This window comes from Oncorhynchus masou, unplaced genomic scaffold, assembly GCF_036934945.1.
Source record: "Oncorhynchus masou masou isolate Uvic2021 unplaced genomic scaffold, UVic_Omas_1.1 unplaced_scaffold_1570, whole genome shotgun sequence".
NCBI classification, from domain to species: domain Eukaryota; kingdom Metazoa; phylum Chordata; class Actinopteri; order Salmoniformes; family Salmonidae; genus Oncorhynchus; species Oncorhynchus masou.
The window spans coordinates 38218-57426 of NW_027005763.1; the positions used below are offsets into that span (position 1 = coordinate 38218).

A 19209-nucleotide genomic window follows, 5' to 3' on the forward strand; every position below is an offset into this window, starting at 1 on the left:
TAACACTCACTATAACACTCACTCACTGTAACACTCACTCACTGTAACACTCACTAAAACACTCACTGTAACACTCACTGTAACACTCACTATAACACTCACTGTAACACTCACTGTAACACTGTTCTGCTGTTCTCACAATGCCGTAATTAGTTCATATACGTTTTGTGTGTAGAGCTTTCATGTAGTTTGGTTGTCTGGGGATTTTGAGAAGTTTTCCTGATTTCTAATATATCATGTGTGTGTGTGTGTGTGTGTGTGTGTGTGTGTGTGTGTGTGTGTGTGTGTGTGTGTGTGTGTGTGTGTGTGTGTGTCCAGGGTCCTGAGGGAGCAGTGGATCAGAGCGAAGTACGAGAGGAAAGAGTTTACAGGGGAAGGGAAGAAACAGACCTATGAGGAGGGTGAGGGCACACACACAACGCATCACACACTCATGCTCACATACACACACACACACACACACACACACACACACACACACACACACACACACAGACACACACACAGACACACACACACAGATATGCACTGATGAGAAGCTTGTCACTGTGTCACTGACAGGAACGAGGGATGGAATGTTGATGAAAAGGGGGCGGGACAACGGCCAGTTCCTCAACAGACGATTCGTTCTCTCAGAAAGAGAGGGGACACTGAAATACTTCACCAAGTATGATGTAAGTCTGACTATTTACTGCTGTCTTCATCTCACAAACACTCTCTTCAACATACAGGGCCTACGGAAAGTATTCAGGCCCCTTGACTTTTCACATTTTGTTACGTTACAGCCTTATTCTAAAATGGGTTAAATTAAAATGTTTCCTCTTCAATATACACACAATACCCCATAATGACAAAGCGAAAACAGGTTTTTAGAAATGTTTGTAAATTCATTACAAATAAAATACTGAAAAATACTGAAATATTTACATATTTACATAAGTATTCAGACCTGTTGCTATGATACTCAGTTGAATTTTGTTTCTTGAAGTTTTTCTACAACTTGATTGGAGTCCACCTGGGGTAAATTCAATTGGTTGAACATTATTTGGAAAGGCACACACCTGTCTATATAAGGTCCCACAGTTGACAGTGCATGTCAGAGCAAAAACCAAACCATGAGGCCAAAGGAATTGTCCATTGTCGAGGCACAAATCTGGGGAAGGGAACCAAAACATTTCTGCAGCATTGAAGGCCCCCAAGAACACAGTGGCCTCCATCATTCTTAAATGGAAGAAGTTTGGAACCGCCGAGACTCTTCCTAGAGCTGGCCCCCCGGCCAAACTGAGCAATCGGTGGAGCAGGGCCTTGGTCAGGTAGGAAACCAAGAATCCGATGAGTTCCTCTGTGAAGATGGAATAACCTTCCAGAAGGACAACCATCTCTGCAGCACTCCACGAATCAGGCCTTCATGGTAGAGGCCAGATGGAAGCCGCTCCTCAGTAAAAGGCACATGACAGCCCGCTTGGAGTTTGTCACAAGGCACCTAAAGGACTCAGACCATCAGAAACAAGACTCTCTGGTCTGAATGCCAAGCATCACATCTGGAGGAAACCTGCAGTGAAGCATGGTGGTGACAGCATCATGCTGTGGAGATGTTTTTCAGTAGCAGTGACTGGGAGACTAGTCAGGATCGAGGGAAAGATGAACGGAGCAAAGTACAGAGTGATCCTTGATGAAAACCTGCTCCACAGTGCTCAGAACCTCAGACTTGGGGAAGGTTCACCTTCCAACAGGACAACAGCACCAAAGCACACAGCCAAGACAACGCAGGTGTGGCTTCTAGACAAGTCTCTGAATGTTCTTGAGTGGCCCAGCCAGAGTCCGGACTTGAACCCGATTGAACATCTCTGGAGAAACATGAAAATAGCTCTGCAGTGACGCTTACCATCCAACACGACAAGGCTTGAGAGGATCTGCAGATAAAATTAGGAGAAACTCCCCAAATACAAGTGTGCCAAGCTTTTAGCGTCATATCCAAGAAGACTCAATGCTGTAACCACTGCCAAAGTCCTGAGTAAAGGGTCTGAATTCTTGTGTAAATGTGTTATATTGTATTTTTTATACATTTACAAACATGTATAACAAACCGTGTTTTCTTTGTCATTATGGGGTATTGTGTGGAGATTGATAAGGTAAAAAAGTAATTTAAGGCTGTAACGTAACAAAATGTGGAAAAAGCCAAGGGGTCTGAATACTTTCTGAGTGCACTGTTATAATCATACAAATACTGAGACAAACTCTTTTATCTTTGATCCTTTTCTGCAGCCTGCCCTACCCTGTAGGACACACAGCACACACACCTTCCTAACCACTGAGTCACAGGAAGGCCTGCCACGTTACAATACAGCAGGTTCAGACAACTCTCTCTCCCTCCCCTCCAACTCTATGTCTCAGTTTAACAGGACTAAACAAATTAGAGACCAATCCTGTGCTAAGTACTGCAGTTGTCACATTAAACTTTGTTAAGTAACTTTGTGTCTAATACCTAACTCTTCTGGCTTCCAGAAAGTATTTCACTTTGCATTTTACAACAGTGAAAGGGGATTGAGTGTGACTGTGTGAGTGAGTGTTTGTGATGCAGTCTGGGTGCTACTGTGAGTCGAGGCGATTGCCTGGGGGAAGGCAATGCCTACTTACACAGTCAGCAGAGGAAGTGTTTAGTTGTAGTTGTCATGGAAACCTACCAATTGGGTTGAACTTGGAGAGTTCTGAAGTCTATCAGATGTCCAGGTCTGCCTCCTGGGGATTTGAAAGGGGATTAAGCCAACTTGTCTAAATTACTCTTGTGTTCGTTCCACTTAAGATGTTGGAGCCCATTTGTTCCCCTTCTAAAGTGCTAATTCAACCCCCCCATGAGTCCTTGGCATATACAGTAACTACTGTTGGCAAAGTATTATTCATAATATGCTAAGGCAGTGCTTGTGTCAACAAAGATGTGCAGCTCCTCCACCGGATGCACCCTACCCCTCTCCCCCCTTACCTCCACTCCCCCTTCAGCCTCCCATCCCACACCTTACCTGCCACCTTACCCTCCAATGTCCCTACACCACCCCTCTGTCCTCCTCTTTCCATCCCCCTCTCACCACCCCTAACTCTCTCTGTCCCTCCCCTCCACAACCTCTAACTCTCTCTCTCCATCCCCTCCACCACCCCTAACTCTCTCTGTCCCTCCCCTCCACCACCTCTAACTCTCTCTGTCCCTCCCCTCCACAACCTCTAACTCTCTCTCCATCCCCTCACCCCCTAACTCTCTCTCTCCCTCCCCTCCACCACCCCTAACTCTCTCTGTCCCTCCCCTCTCTCTAGGCCAAGGAGCCTAAAGCGGTGATCAAGGTGGACTCTATCAACGCAGCCTTCCAGCCAGAGAAGATAGGTAACCCCAACGGACTACAGATCACCTACCTGAAAGACTACAACACCAGAAACATCTTCCTCTACCACGACAACGGCAAGGTAGCTGTGTGGGGGTGTCTGTCACTGTATATGGATGTGCATGGATCAATTCAGCAAGGTAGCTCACTCCTCTCTCTCTCTCTCTCTCTCTCTCCCCCCCCCCCATCAGGATATAGTAGACTGGTTCAACTCTATAAGGGCCATCCAGCTCCACTATCTAAAGGTGGCCTTCCCAGGGGCTAATGATGCGGAGGTGAGTACACACACACACACATACACGGACGCATACAAGTACACACACAATATCACTCTGTATTTAATCATATTTTTCAGCTGATGCCCAAATTGACCCGCAACTTTCTGAAGGAGGGCTATATGGAGAAAACAGGACCCAGGGTAAGTTGAAACACCCATGCGCGCGAGAACACACACTCACACGTTTATTTTACTGTCGTTGTGGGGACCAAACATTGATTCCCATTCAATATCCTATTTTACCTAACCTCTCCTCGTTGGTATGTGGTATTATATTAGGATCCCCATTAGCTGCGAAAGCAGCAGCTCCTCTTCCTGGTGTCCACATGAAACATGACATAATACAGAACATTAATAGACCAGAACAGCTCAAGGACAGAACAACATGAATTTAAAAAGGCAAACATAGCCTTCATATTAACACACACAAACTATCTAGGTCAAATAGGGGAGAGGAGATGTGAGGTGTTGCTTTATCTGGTTTGTGAAACCAGGTTTGCTGTTCATCTCTGCAATATGAGATGGAAAGGAGTTCAATGCAATAATGTCTCTATATAATACTGTACGCTTTCTTGAATTTGTTTTAGATTTGGGGACTGTGAAAAGACCCCTGGTGACATGTCTGGTGGGGTAAATGTGTGTGTTAGAGCTGTGTGTAAGTTGACTATGCAAACAATTTGGGATTTTCAACACATTAATGATTCTTACAAAAAGAAGAAGTGATGTAGTCAGTCTCTCCTCAACTCTTAGCCAAGAGAGACTGGCAGCATAGTATTTATATCAGCCCTCTGATTACAATGAAGAGCAAGACGTGCCACTGTTCTGGGCGCCAGCTGCAGCTTAACTAGGTCTTTCCTTGCAGAACTCGACCACACGACTGGACAATAATCAAGATAAGACACAATTAGAACCTGCAGGACTTGCTTTGTGGAGTGTGGTGTCAAAAAGCAGAGCATCTATTTAGTAAAGACAGACCTCTCCCCATCTTAACAACTATTAAATCTATATGTTTTGACCATGACCGTTTACAATCTAAGGTAACGGCAAGTAATTTAGTCTCCTCAACTTGTTCAACATCCACACACTTCATTACCAGATTCAGCTGAGATCTAGAACTTAGGGAAGGATTTGTACCAAATACAACACTCTTAATTTTTAGAGATGTTCAGGACCAATTTATTACTGGCCACCCATTCCAAAACAGACTGCAACTCTTTGTTAAGGGATTCAGTGACTTAATTAGCTGTGGTTGCTGATGCGTATATGGTTGAATTATCAGAATACATAGACACACATGCTTTTTTAAATGCCAGTGGCAGGTCATTGCTAAAAATAGAAAAGAGTAGAGGGCCTAGAGAGCTGCCCTGCGGTACACCACACTTTACATGTTTGACATTAGAGAAGCCTCCATTAAAGAAAACCCTTTGAGTTATATTAGATAGATAGCTTTGAATCCACAATAAGGAAGAGGTTGTAAAGCCATAACACATACGTTTTCTCAACAACATGTTATGGTCAATAATATCGAAGGCTGCACTGAAATCTAACAGTACAGCTCCCATAATCTTCGTATTATCAATTTATTTAAACCAATCATCAGTCATTTGTGTCAGTGCAGTACATGTTGAGTGTCCTTCTCTATAAGCATGCTGAAAGTCTGTTGTTCATTTGTTTACAGTGAAGTAGCATTGTATTTGGCCAAACACAATTTTTTCAACAGTTTGCTAAGAGCTGGCAGTAGGCTTGTAGGTCTGCTGTTAGAACCAGTAAAGGCTGCTTGTAGGTCTGCTGTTATAGCCTGTCATAGGGATGGTGGATAATGAGTGTGTCATAGGGATGGTGGATAATGAGCCTGTCATAGGGATGGTGGATAATGAGCCTGTCATAGGGAGGGTGGATAATGAGCCTGTCATAGGGAGGGTGGATAATGAGCCTGTCATAGGGATGGTGGATAATGAGCCTGTCATAGGGAGGGTGGATAATGAGCCTGACATAGGGAGGGTGGATAATGAGCCTGTAATAGGGAGTGTGGATAATGAGCCTGTCATAGGGAGGGTGGATGATGAGCCTGTCAAAGGGAGGGTGGTTAATGAGCCTGTTGTAGAGAGGGTGGATAATGAGCCTGTCATAGGGAGGGTGGATAATGAGCCTGTCATAGGGAGGGTGGAGAGTGAGCCTGTCATAGGGAGGGTGGATAATGAGCCTGTCGTAGGGAGGGTGGATAATGAGCCTGTCATAGGGAGGGTGGATAGTGAGAATGTCAAAGGGAGGGTGGATAATGAGCCTGTCATAGGGATGGTGGATAATGAGCCTGTCGTAGGGAGGGTGGATAATGAGCCTGACATAGGGAGGGTGGATAATGAGCCTGTAATAGGGAGTGTGGATAATGAGCCTGTCATAGGGAGGGTGGATGATGAGTATGTCGTAGGGAGGGTGGATAATGAGCCTGTCATAGGGAGGGTGGATAATGAGTCTGTCATAGGGAGGGTGGAGAGTGAGAATGTCAAAGGGAGGGTGGATAATGAGCCTGTCATAGGGAGGGTGGATAATGAGCCTGTTGTAGGGAGGGTGGATAATGAGCCTGTCATAGGGAGGGTGGATAATGAGCCTGTTGTAGGGAGGGTGGATAATGAGCCTGTCATAGGGAGGGTGGATAATGAGCCTGTCATAGAGAGGGTGGATAATGAGCCTGTTGTAGGGAGGGTGGATAATGAGCCTGTCATAGGGAGGGTGGATAATGAGCCTGTAATAGGGAGGGTGGATAATGAGCCTGTTGTAGGGAGGGTGGATAATGAGCCTGTCATAGGGAGGGTGGATAATGAGCCTGTCATAGGGAGGGTGGATAATGAGACTGTCATAGGGAGGGTGGATAATGAGCCTGTCATAGGGAGGGTGGATAATGAGCCTGTTGTAGGGAGGGTGGATAATGAGCCTGTCATAGGGAGGGTGGATAATGAGCCTGTTGTAGGGAGGGTGGATAATGAGCCTGTCATAGGGAGGGTGGATAATGAGCCTGTTGTAGGGAGGGTGGATAATGAGCCTGTCATAGGGAGGGTGGATAATGAGCCTGTCATAGGGAGGGTGGATAATGAGCCTGTCATAGGGAGGGTGGATAATGAGCCTGTTGTAGGGAGGGTGGATAATGAGCCTGTCATAGGGAGGGTGGATGATGAGTATGTCGTAGGGAGGGTGGATAATGAGCCTGTCATAGGGAGGGTGGATAATGAGCCTGTCATAGGGAGGGCGGATAATGAGCCTGGATAATGAGCCTGTCATAGGGAGGGTGGATAATGAGCCTGTCATAGGGAGGGTGGATAATGAGCCTGTCATAGGGAGGGTGGATAATGAGCCTGTCATAGGGAGGGTGGATAATGAGCCTGTCATAGGGAGGGTGGATAATGAGCCTGGTAGGGAGGGTGGATAATGAGCCTGTCATAGGGAGGGTGGATAATGAGCCTGTCATAGGGAGGGTGGATAATGAGCCTGTTGTAGGGAGGGTGGATAATGAGCCTGTCATAGGGAGGGTGGATGATGAGTATGTCGTAGGGAGGGTGGATAATGAGCCTGTCATAGGGAGGGTGGATAATGAGTCTGTCATAGGGAGGGTGGAGAGTGAGAATGTCAAAGGGAGGGTGGATAATGAGCCTGTCAACGGGAGGGTGGATAATGAGCCTGTCATAGGGAGGGTGGATAATGAACCTGTCAAAGGGAGGGTGGATATTGAGCCTGTTGCAGAGAGGGTGGATAATGAGCCTGTCGTAGGGAGGGTGGATAATGAGCCTGTCATAGGGAGGGTGGATAGTGAGCATGTCATAGGGAGGGAGGATAATGAGCCTGTCATAGGGAGGGTGGATAATGATCCTGTCATAGGGAGGGTGGGTAATGAGCCTGTCATAGGGAGGGTGGAAAATGCGCCTGTCATAGGGAGGGTGGATAATGAGCCTGTCATAGGGAGGGTGGATAGTGAGCATGTCATAGGGAGGGTGGATAATGAGCCTGTCATAGGGAGGGTGGATAGTGAGCATGTCATAGGGAGGGTGGATAATGAGCCTGTCATAGGGAGGGTGGATAGTGAGCATGTCATAGGGAGGGAGGATAATGAGCCTGTCATAGGGAGGGTGGATAATGAGCCTGTCATAGGGAGGGTGGATAATGAGCCTGTCATAGGGAGGGTGGATAGTGAGCATGTCATAGGGAGGGTGGATAATGAGCCTGTCATAGGGAGGGTGGATAATGAGCATGTCATTGGGAGGGTGGATAATGAGCCTGTCATAGGGAGGGTGGATAGTGAGCATGTTATAGGGAGGGTGGATAATGAGTGTGTCATAGGGAGGGTGGATAATGAGCCTGTCATAGGGAGGGTGGATAATGAGCATGTCATTGGGAGGGTGGATAATGAGCCTGTCATAGGGAGGGTGGATAGTGAGCATGTTATAGGGAGGGTGGATAATGAGTGTGTCATAGGGAGGGTGGATAGTGAGCATGTCATAGGGAGGGTGGATAGTGAGCCTGTCATAGGGAGGGTGGATAATGAGCCTGTCATAGGGAGGGTGGATAGTGAGCATGTCACAGGGAGGGTGGATAATGAGTGTGTCATAGGGTGGGTGGATAGTGAGCATGTCATAGGGAGGGTGGATAATGAGCCTGTCATAGGGAGGGTTGATAATGAGCCTGTCATAGGGAGGGTGGATAGTGAGCATGTTATAGGGAGGTGGATAGTGAGCCTGTCATATGGAGGGTGGATAATGAGTGTGTCATAGGGAGGGTGGATAGTGAGCATGTCATAGGGAGGGTGGATAATGAGCCTGTCATAGGGAGGGTGGATAATGAGCCTGTCATACAGAGGGTGGATAATGAGCATGTCATAGGGAGGGTGGATAGTGAGCATGTTATAGGGAGGGTGGATAATGAGCCTGTCATAGGGAGGGTGGATAATGAGCCTGTCTTAGGGAGGGTGGATAGTGAGCATGTCATAGGGAGGGTGGATAGTGAGCATGTCACAGGGAGGGTAGATAATGAGCCTGTCATAGGGAGGGTGGATAATGAGCATGTCATAGGGAGGGTGGATAATGAGCCTGTCATAGGGAGGGTGGATAATGAGCATGACATAGGGAGGGTGGATAGTGAGCATGTCACAGGGAGGGTGGATAATGAGCCTGTCATAGGGAGGGTGGATAATGAGCATGTCATAGGGAGGGTGGATAATGAGCCTGTCATAGGGAGGGTGGATAATGAGCATGTCATAGGGAGGGTGGATAATGAGCATGTCATAGGGAGGGTGGATAATGAGCATGTCATAGGGAGGGTGGATCATGAGCATGTCATAGGGAGGGTGGATAATGAGCATGTCATAGGGAGGGTGGATAATGAGCCTGTCATAGGGAGGGTGGATAATGAGCATGTCATAGGGAGGGTGGATAATGAGCCTGTCATAGGGAGGGTGGATAATGAGCATGTCATAGGGAGGGTGGATAGTGAGCATGTCACAGGGAGGGTGGATAATGAGCCTGTCATTGGGAGGGTGGATAATGAGCATGTCATAGGGAGGGTGGATAATGAGCCTGTCATAGGGAGGGTGGATAATGAGCATGTCATAGGGAGGGTGGATAGTGAGCATGTCACAGGGGGGTGGATAATGAGCCTGTCATAGGGAGGGTGGATAATGAGCATGTCATAGGGAGGGTGGATAATGAGCCTGTCATAGGGAGGGTGGATAATGAGCATGTCATAGGGAGGGTGGATAATGAGCATGTCATAGGGAGGGTGGATAATGAGCATGTCATAGGGAGGGTGGATCATGAGCATGTCATAGGGAGGGTGGATAATGAGCATGTCATAGGGAGGGTGGATAATGAGCCTGTCATAGGGAGGGTGGATAGTGAGCATGTCATAGTGGATATAAGACATGTCTCTACACGCTCTGGCAGCTTTCATGGCTGGGATCAGTTCTTTCCCCTTCTGACGCACAGCTTCAGGATAGTCCTCGTTGAGGAAAATATATGTTCCTCTCTCGTTCTTGGCTCTTTCCAGGACAGCTTCCTTGTCCTTGAACATCAGGAACTTGACCACTATTGGCCTGGGCCTGTCACCTGGGCCGGTGGTGGATTGTCCAGTCCTGTGGCAGCGCTCCACCTCAATCTTCCTGTGGTCCATCTTCAATTTCGCAGAGTTCATTTTCCTCACGTTGTCCTCAGACACCGTCCAGGTCTCATGTGGATATTCTGCAATTCTGTCCACAACCATGTTGTTCCGCCTTGATTGTCCCTTGAGGTAGTCTGATTTATCCGTCATTGTTATCATGGATTCACACACAGAACTGATGTCCTCTCTCAGTGACTTACAGATGGCTGTCATCTGCCATTTTCCTGTTTAAACTCATCGAGCTGAGACCCTGGGAGAACTACAAACTGTTTTCAGGTCCTGGACCTCTCTGGTCAGGTCATTATTTTATTAATTGAATTGACCAGTATTTGGACAAAACACTTGAAGCTATTTTCTTATTGTTTGTAACAACTGCTTGTAGAAGTATTTTTGTTTGTTTAACGGTACTCCAGCCGGCTTCGGTCTTTGTCATGGTAGCTAGCAACATACTCGTCACAGTTCCAGACAGGACAGGTCACAGGGAAGATTGAACACAACAAACAGCTTTTCCAGGCCCACAGGACTGGAAAATCTGTTGTTGGAAAACAGGAAATCAGCTCCCACAGGACTGGAAAAGGGATCTAGACAGCCACAAACCTGGGACAATCCTCAGTCCCAACCACAATGGCTAACTGCATAGCGGGCTGCTTTCAAGCCCTCAAGAATTCCCGCTAGCTTGATAGGCAGCTAGCTAGCAGCTAGGTTAGCTGCTACGCCAAATAGCTCCTCAGACCCGGCCTTGGTGTGCAGGATCACTGGACAGAGAGTAGCAGTCCCAGAAAAAGTTAACTAGCTACTAAGAAACTTTCAAATACACTTTCAAAACAATAATATTTTCAAAACATCAAACAGAGCTCTCCCTCGTTCCTGCTTCAACAGGTAATGTTCAACAGGAAGTGACGACCCCTTCACCTAACCTTAACACCTAACTCCTAAACCTAACCCCTAATTCTGACCCTAACCATAATTGTAACCCTAAATCTAACCCCTAAGCTTAAAACAGCCCTTTTCCTTGTGGGGACTGGTGAAATGTCCCACTGGTCCAGGTTTTCCTTGTGGGGACTGGTGAAATGTTCCCACTGGTCCAGGTTTTCCTTGTGGGGACTGGTGAAATGTTCCCACTGGTCCAGGTTTTCCTTGTGGGGACTGGTGAAATGTTCCCACTGGTCCAGGTTTTCCTTGTGGGGACTGGTGAAATGTCCCACTGGTCCAGGTTTTCCTTGTGGGGACTGGTAAAATGTTCCCACTGGTCCAGGTTTTCCTTGTGGGGACTGGTGAAATGTTCCCACTGGTCCAGGTTTTCCTTGTGGGGACTGGTGAAATGTTCCACTGGTCCAGGTTTTCCTTGTGGGGACTGGTGAAATGTTCACACTGGTCCAGGTTTTCCTTGTGGGGACTGGTGAAATGTTCCACTGGTCCAGGTTTTCCTTGTGGGGACTGGTGAAATGTTCCCACTGGTCCAGGTTTTCCTTGTGGGGACTGGTGAAATGTTCTACTGGTCCAGGTTTTCCTTGTGGGGACTGGTGAAATGTTCTACTGGTCCAGGTTTTCCTTGTGGGGACTGGTGAAATGTTCCACTGGTCCAGGTTTTCCTTGTGGGGACTGGTGAAATGTTCCACTGGTCCAGGTTTTCCTTGTGGGGACTGGTGAAATGTTCCGCTGGTCCAGGTTTTCCTTGTGGGGACTGGTGAAATGTTCCACTGGTCCAGGTTTTCCTTGTGGGGACTGGTGAAATGTTCCACTGGTCCAGGTTTTCCTTGTGGGGACTGGTGAAATGTTCCACTGGTCCAGGTTTTCCTTGTGGGGACTGGTGAAATGTTCCACTGTTCCAGGTTTTCCTTGTGGGGACTGGTGAAATGTTCCCACTGGTCCAGGTTTTCCTTGTGGGGACTGGTGAAATGTTCCGCTGGTCCAGGTTTTCCTTGTGGGGACTGGTGAAATGTTCCCACTGGTCCAGGTTTTCCTTGTGGGGACTGGTGAAATGTTCCCACTGGTCCAGGTTTTCCTTGTGGGGACTGGTGAAATGTTCCCACTGGTCCAGGTTTTCCTTGTGGGGACTGGTGAAATGTTCCCACTGGTCCAGGTTTTCCTTGTGGAGACTGGTGAAATGTTCCTGGTCCAGGTTTTCCTTGTGGGGACTGGTGAAATGTTCCCACTGGTCCAGGTTTTCCTTGTGGGGACTGGTGAAATGTCCCACTGGTCCAGGTTTTCCTTGTGGGGACTGGTAAAATGTTCCCACTGGTCCAGGTTTTCCTTGTGGGGACTGGTGAAATGTTCCCACTGGTCCAGGTTTTCCTTGTGGGGACTGGTGAAATGTTCCACTGGTCCAGGTTTTCCTTGTGGGGACTGGTGAAATGTTCACACTGGTCCAGGTTTTCCTTGTGGGGACTGGTGAAATGTTCCACTGGTCCAGGTTTTCCTTGTGGGGACTGGTGAAATGTTCCCACTGGTCCAGGTTTTCCTTGTGGGGACTGGTGAAATGTTCTACTGGTCCAGGTTTTCCTTGTGGGGACTGGTGAAATGTTCCACTGGTCCAGGTTTTCCTTGTGGGGACTGGTGAAATGTTCCACTGGTCCAGGTTTTCCTTGTGGGGACTGGTGAAATGTTCCACTGGTCCAGGTTTTCCTTGTGGGGACTGGTGAAATGTTCCGCTGGTCCAGGTTTTCCTTGTGGGGACTGGTGAAATGTTCCACTGGTCCAGGTTTTCCTTGTGGGGACTGGTGAAATGTTCCACTGGTCCAGGTTTTCCTTGTGGGGACTGGTGAAATGTTCCACTGGTCCAGGTTTTCCTTGTGGGGACTGGTGAAATGTTCCACTGTTCCAGGTTTTCCTTGTGGGGACTGGTGAAATGTTCCCACTGGTCCAGGTTTTCCTTGTGGGGACTGGTGAAATGTTCCGCTGGTCCAGGTTTTCCTTGTGGGGACTGGTGAAATGTTCCCACTGGTCCAGGTTTTCCTTGTGGGGACTGGTGAAATGTTCCCACTGGTCCAGGTTTTCCTTGTGGGGACTGGTGAAATGTTCCCACTGGTCCAGGTTTTCCTTGTGGGGACTGGTGAAATGTCCCACTGGTCCAGGTTTTCCTTGTGGGGACTGGTAAAATGTTCCCACTGGTCCAGGTTTTCCTTGTGGGGACTGGTGAAATGTTCCCACTGGTCCAGGTTTTCCTTGTGGGGACTGGTGAAATGTTCCCACTGGTCCAGGTTTTCCTTGTGGGGACTGGTGAAATGTTCCCACTGGTCCAGGTTTTCCTTGTGGGGACTGGTGAAATGTTCCCACTGGTCCAGGTTTTCCTTGTGGGGACTGGTGAAATGTTCCACTGGTCCAGGTTTTCCTTGTGGGGACTGGTGAAATGTTCCCACTGGTCCAGGTTTTCCTTGTGGGGACTGGTGAAATGTTCCACTGGTCCAGGTTTTCCTTGTGGGGACTGGTGAAATGTTCCCACTGGTCCAGGTTTTCCTTGTGGGGACTGGTGAAATGTTCTACTGGTCCAGGTTTTCCTTGTGGGGACTGGTGAAATGTTCTACTGGTCCAGGTTTTCCTTGTGGGGACTGGTGAAATGTTCCACTGGTCCAGGTTTTCCTTGTGGGGACTGGTGAAATGTTCCACTGGTCCAGGTTTTCCTTGTGGGGACTGGTGAAATGTTCCGCTGGTCCAGGTTTTCCTTGTGGGGACTGGTGAAATGTTCCCACTGGTCCAGGTTTTCCTTGTGGGGACTGGTGAAATGTTCCCACTGGTCCAGGTTTTCCTTGTGGGGACTGGTGAAATGTTCCCACTGGTCCAGGTTTTCCTTGTGGGGACTGGTGAAATGTCCCACTGGTCCAGGTTTTCCTTGTGGGGACTGGTGAAATGTTCCCACTGGTCCAGGTTTTCCTTGTGGGGACTGGTGAAATGTTCCCACTGGTCCAGGTTTTCCTTGTGGGGACTGGTGAAATGTTCCCACTGGTCCAGGTTTTCCTTGTGGGGACTGGTGAAATGTCCCACTGGTCCAGGTTTTCCTTGTGGGGACTGGTAAAATGTTCCCACTGGTCCAGGTTTTCCTTGTGGGGACTGGTGAAATGTTCCCACTGGTCCAGGTTTTCCTTGTGGGGACTGGTGAAATGTTCCCACTGGTCCAGGTTTTCCTTGTGGGGACTGGTGAAATGTTCCACTGGTCCAGGTTTTCCTTGTGGGGACTGGTGAAATGTTCACACTGGTCCAGGTTTTCCTTGTGGGGACTGGTGAAATGTTCCACTGGTCCAGGTTTTCCTTGTGGGGACTGGTGAAATGTTCCCACTGGTCCAGGTTTTCCTTGTGGGGACTGGTGAAATGTTCTACTGGTCCAGGTTTTCCTTGTGGGGACTGGTGAAATGTTCTACTGGTCCAGGTTTTCCTTGTGGGGACTGGTGAAATGTTCCACTGGTCCAGGTTTTCCTTGTGGGGACTGGTGAAATGTTCCACTGGTCCAGGTTTTCCTTGTGGGGACTGGTGAAATGTTCCGCTGGTCCAGGTTTTCCTTGTGGGGACTGGTGAAATGTTCCACTGGTCCAGGTTTTCCTTGTGGGGACTGGTGAAATGTTCCACTGGTCCAGGTTTTCCTTGTGGGGACTGGTGAAATGTTCCACTGGTCCAGGTTTTCCTTGTGGGGACTGGTGAAATGTTCCACTGTTCCAGGTTTTCCTTGTGGGGACTGGTGAAATGTTCCCACTGGTCCAGGTTTTCCTTGTGGGGACTGGTGAAATGTTCCGCTGGTCCAGGTTTTCCTTGTGGGGACTGGTGAAATGTTCCCACTGGTCCAGGTTTTCCTTGTGGGGACTGGTGAAATGTTCCCACTGGTCCAGGTTTTCCTTGTGGGGACTGGTGAAATGTTCCCACTGGTCCAGGTTTTCCTTGTGGGGACTGGTGAAATGTTCCCACTGGTCCAGGTTTTCCTTGTGGGGACTGGTGAAATGTTCCCACTGGTCCAGGTTTTCCTTGTGGAGACTGGTGAAATGTTCCCACTGGTCCAGGTTTTCCTTGTGGGGACTGGTGAAATGTTCCCACTGGTCCAGGTTTTCCTTGTGGAGACTGGTGAAATGTTCCCACTGGTCCAGGTTTTCCTTGTGGGGACTGGTGAAATGTTCCCACTGGTCCAGGTTTTCCTTGTGGAGACTGGTGAAATGTTCCCACTGGTCCAGGTTTTCCTTGTGGAGACTGGTGAAATGTTCCCACTGGTCCAGGTTTTCCTTGTGGAGACTGGTGAAATGTTCCACTGGTCCAGGTTTTCCTTGTGGGGACTGGTGAAATGTTCCCACTGGTCCAGGTTTTCCTTGTGGGGACTGGTGAAATGTTCCACTGGTCCAGGTTTTCCTTGTGGGGACTGGTGAAATGTTCCCACTGGTCCAGGTTTTCCTTGTGGGGACTGGTGAAATGTTCCACTGGTCCAGGTTTTCCTTGTGGGGACTGGTGAAATGTTCCGCTGGTCCAGGTTTTCCTTGTGGGGACTGGTGAAATGTTCCACTGGTCCAGGTTTTCCTTGTGGGGACTGGTGAAATGTTCCACTGGTCCAGGTTTTCCTTGTGGGGACTGGTGAAATGTTCCACTGGTCCAGGTTTTCCTTGTGGGGACTGGTGAAATGTTCCACTGTTCCAGGTTTTCCTTGTGGGGACTGGTGAAATGTTCCCACTGGTCCAGGTTTTCCTTGTGGGGACTGGTGAAATGTTCCGCTGGTCCAGGTTTTCCTTGTGGGGACTGGTGAAATGTTCCCACTGGTCCAGGTTTTCCTTGTGGGGACTGGTGAAATGTTCCCACTGGTCCAGGTTTTCCTTGTGGGGACTGGTGAAATGTTCCCACTGGTCCAGGTTTTCCTTGTGGGGACTGGTGAAATGTTCCCACTGGTCCAGGTTTTCCTTGTGGGGACTGGTGAAATGTTCCCACTGGTCCAGGTTTTCCTTGTGGAGACTGGTGAAATGTTCCCACTGGTCCAGGTTTTCCTTGTGGGGACTGGTGAAATGTTCCCACTGGTCCAGGTTTTCCTTGTGGAGACTGGTGAAATGTTCCCACTGGTCCAGGTTTTCCTTGTGGGGACTGGTGAAATGTTCCCACTGGTCCAGGTTTTCCTTGTGGAGACTGGTGAAATGTTCCCACTGGTCCAGGTTTTCCTTGTGGAGACTGGTGAAATGTTCCCACTGGTCCAGGTTTTCCTTGTGGAGACTGGTGAAATGTTCCACTGGTCCAGGTTTTCCTTGTGGGGACTGGTGAAATGTTCCCACTGGTCCAGGTTTTCCTTGTGGGGACTGGTGAAATGTTCCACTGGTCCAGGTTTTCCTTGTGGGGACTGGTGAAATGTTCCCACTGGTCCAGGTTTTCCTTGTGGGGACTGGTGAAATGTTCCACTGGTCCAGGTTTTCCTTGTTTTATCATCAGGTCCCCACAAGGATAGTAAGACCAAAAACACACACTGTCCTGTAAATGGGTGATTCTTTAGCAGTCAAGTTCAAGGACCTTGATAACAAGACATTCCTCCACACCCTTAAACCATGCAATCCACCTTCAACTCATTCTATTAGTTTATCCCATTGTATTTCAACCTGCTGTTACATTCACCTGACTCTTTGTATTGTCTTTCTATCTGGTTTCATTAAATAACATGGAGATTTTGTTGTATTTAACCGTTATTTAACCAGGAAAAGCCCATTGAGACCCAGAGTCTCTTTTTCAAGGGAGACCTGGCCAAGAAGGCAGCAACAATCAATACGTTACAGAATGAAAACATACAACAATACAACACAACATGATCCTGCCTATAAAAAGCATTTACACTCCTCCGTAACAGAGTCTTCCATCAATGCTTTAAATTCATTCAGTGGCACTAACATATCTAGATGATGCATGGATTGTAGATTAGAGTTCTAGCTCTGGTAAAGGTCATGATGTTCTGTCAGAAAGATAGTTCCTAAACCAATTTACTGCCCCTTCACTGAGACCAATGTTTCAGAGTCTAGCTAGCAACAATTCCTGGTCAACTGAATCAAAGGGCCTTTGATAAATCCACAAACAGAGTAGCACCATGTTGCTTTTTATCAAGTCCAGTTATGATGTATTGTTTGCCACTGCCATAGCTGCAGTTGTGGTGCTGTGCCCCGATTTAAAGCCAGACTGAACCCCGCTCAGTATGTTCTTATCAATGAAGACGTGTTTTAACTGTGAGTTCACTAGGGATTCATAGACTTTGGCCAGGAGAGGAGTTTGGAGACAGGATGATAGTTATTAGCCTCTGAGGGATCTCCACCCTTTAGCAGTTGGAGGACATAAGCTGATTCCCAAATGCTGGGTATGGAATTTGTCAAGAGACTCAAGTTGAAAATGTGAGCCACGGGTTCAGTGATAATACCAGCTGCTATCTTTAAGAGGTAGGGGCCCAGGTTGTCTGGACCTGCAGACTTTTTAGTGTCTATTGCCTTTTTGTTCTTTATAGACCTCAGAATAAGAAACAGGCTCAAAGTTAAAATGGTTCACATGAGGGCCTATATCATAGTTGACTGTAACAGAGCTGACATTAGAGGCCTGGGCCCCACCATTATCAAACACTGAACCAGCATATATGAAGTGCTTGTTAAAACCCCTACAATATGGGCTTTATCCTTCACTTCACTAGTATCCATCATTAATGGTCAGGAAGGTCAGAGGAGACATTAGAACCTGACACTGATTTGATTGGCTTCCAGAACTTGGTAGGGTTGTTTAGGTTCTCTGTGACTGCATTTAGATAGACATCTGATTTGGACTTCCTGATCAATCCTGTGCATTTGTTTCTTAGCTCTCTGAATGAGGCCCAGTCAGTATTTGTATGTCTAGAGACATTTCTTTTTCTAATTCATTCTGCCAAGTTATCTGAAAACCGGGGATTGTCCCTTCCACTGATTCTAAGTTTCTCCACAGGGGCATGCTTATCACACATTTCATACAAAAATAGTCCCGGGCAGTGTCAACATGGGGAATCAGACTTACCCTGTCAATATTATGGGACAGATCATGTAGGAACACTTGCTCATCAAACTGTTCAAAATGTATTTTTAAATGTATTTTTTAATAAATCTAACGGCTTTGGTCATTTTTGTATTTCTAACACAAGCAATTGCACAGTGATCACTGACATCATTACAGAATATCCCAGTCGCTGTGTATTTGAGGGGTATTCATTAGAATAATGTCCAATAGCGTTGATTTGTTAGGTGCTCTGGGATTCGGTCTTGTAGGCACATTAATTAATTGAGCGAGATTCAGAGAGTCACACAGTTCTTTAAAAGAGTCCCGATACAGATGTAAGTATGTACCAGTTCAAATCTCCTAAAATAATGAATTCAGAGTCATTTAACTTGTGCGGGACATCAGAAAGAGAGTTAAGTGCGTCTCTCGATGCCGAGGGCGGTCTGTAGCAGCCGAGGGCGGTCTGTAGCAGCCGAGGCGGTCTGTAGCAGCCGAAGGCGGTCTGTAGCAGCCGAGGCGGTCTGTAGCAGCCGAGGGCGGTCTGTAGCAGCCGAGGGCGGTCTGTAGCAGCCGAGGGCGGTCTGTAGCAGCCGAGGGCGGTCTGTAGCAGCCGAGGGCGGTCTGTAGCATCCGAGGGCGGTCTGTAGCAGCCGAGGGCGGTCTGTAGCAGCCGAAGGCGGTCTGTAGCAGCCGAGGGCGGTCTGTAGCAGCCGAGGGCGGTCTGTAGCAGCCGAGGGCGGTCTGTAGCATCCGAGGGCGGTCTGTAACAGCCGAGGGCGGTCTGTAGCAGCCGAGGGCGGTCTGTAGCAGCCGAGGGCGGTCTGTAGCAGCTGACTACAGTAATGTGGGAGTTCTTATATACGTTCACTTTAACCTCAAGCAATTCAAAATGTTTGGTTTTGATAATCGAGAGAATTTCAGAAATGTTAAACTCACATAAATTGTAAACCCTCCTCCCTTGTTCACCCGATCCCTTCTAAAAACCGTGTGCCCATCAATAGAAGTTATTTGACACAAATTTCTTTAACCAAGTTTCTGATAAAACCATTATGTCTATATTTGTTGTTTTGGCCCATATTCTAATCACGTCTATTTTTGGAAATAGACTTCTGACATTAACATGTAAGAGGCCAAAACCTGCTCTGTTTTTAAAATCATAGGGAGTCGGTAGATATTACATGGTATCTACCAGCCCAGGACTTGGTGGAGCCAGCACCATTGTCAATAAAACAAACAGAGTCTTTCGACACAGAAAAAAAGGCATTCAGTAGTTTGAGATGTTGGAGGTATGTCATCCAGTGTAGGTCCAGTTGTGTTCAAGAGTAACTGCAGAGTGAGACCATGTTCCTGGTGGTATTTTCAAACTAAGTCAAACTAAGACTAAGTAACATGGGAGATAATAAGACTAAACATGGAGATACTCAGAGTTAAACGAAGACTAAATAGCTTGGGGATATTCAGAGTCAAACTAAGACT

At 47.6% G+C, this 19209-nt stretch overlaps 1 protein-coding gene across 1 annotated transcript in view; it reads left to right on the plus strand.

Moving 5' to 3' along the window:
- The window catches only part of zgc:92360 (uncharacterized protein LOC436988 homolog), a 41408-nt gene that overhangs the window by 15474 nt on the left and 6725 nt on the right, over positions 1-19209 (plus strand). The window contains exons 4-8 of the mRNA XM_064959394.1: positions 319-401; positions 562-674; positions 3307-3453; positions 3563-3646; positions 3727-3789. Of these exons, the coding sequence (XP_064815466.1) occupies positions 319-401; positions 562-674; positions 3307-3453; positions 3563-3646; positions 3727-3789 (490 nt within the window). The remainder of the gene's footprint in view (positions 1-318; positions 402-561; positions 675-3306; positions 3454-3562; positions 3647-3726; positions 3790-19209) is intronic.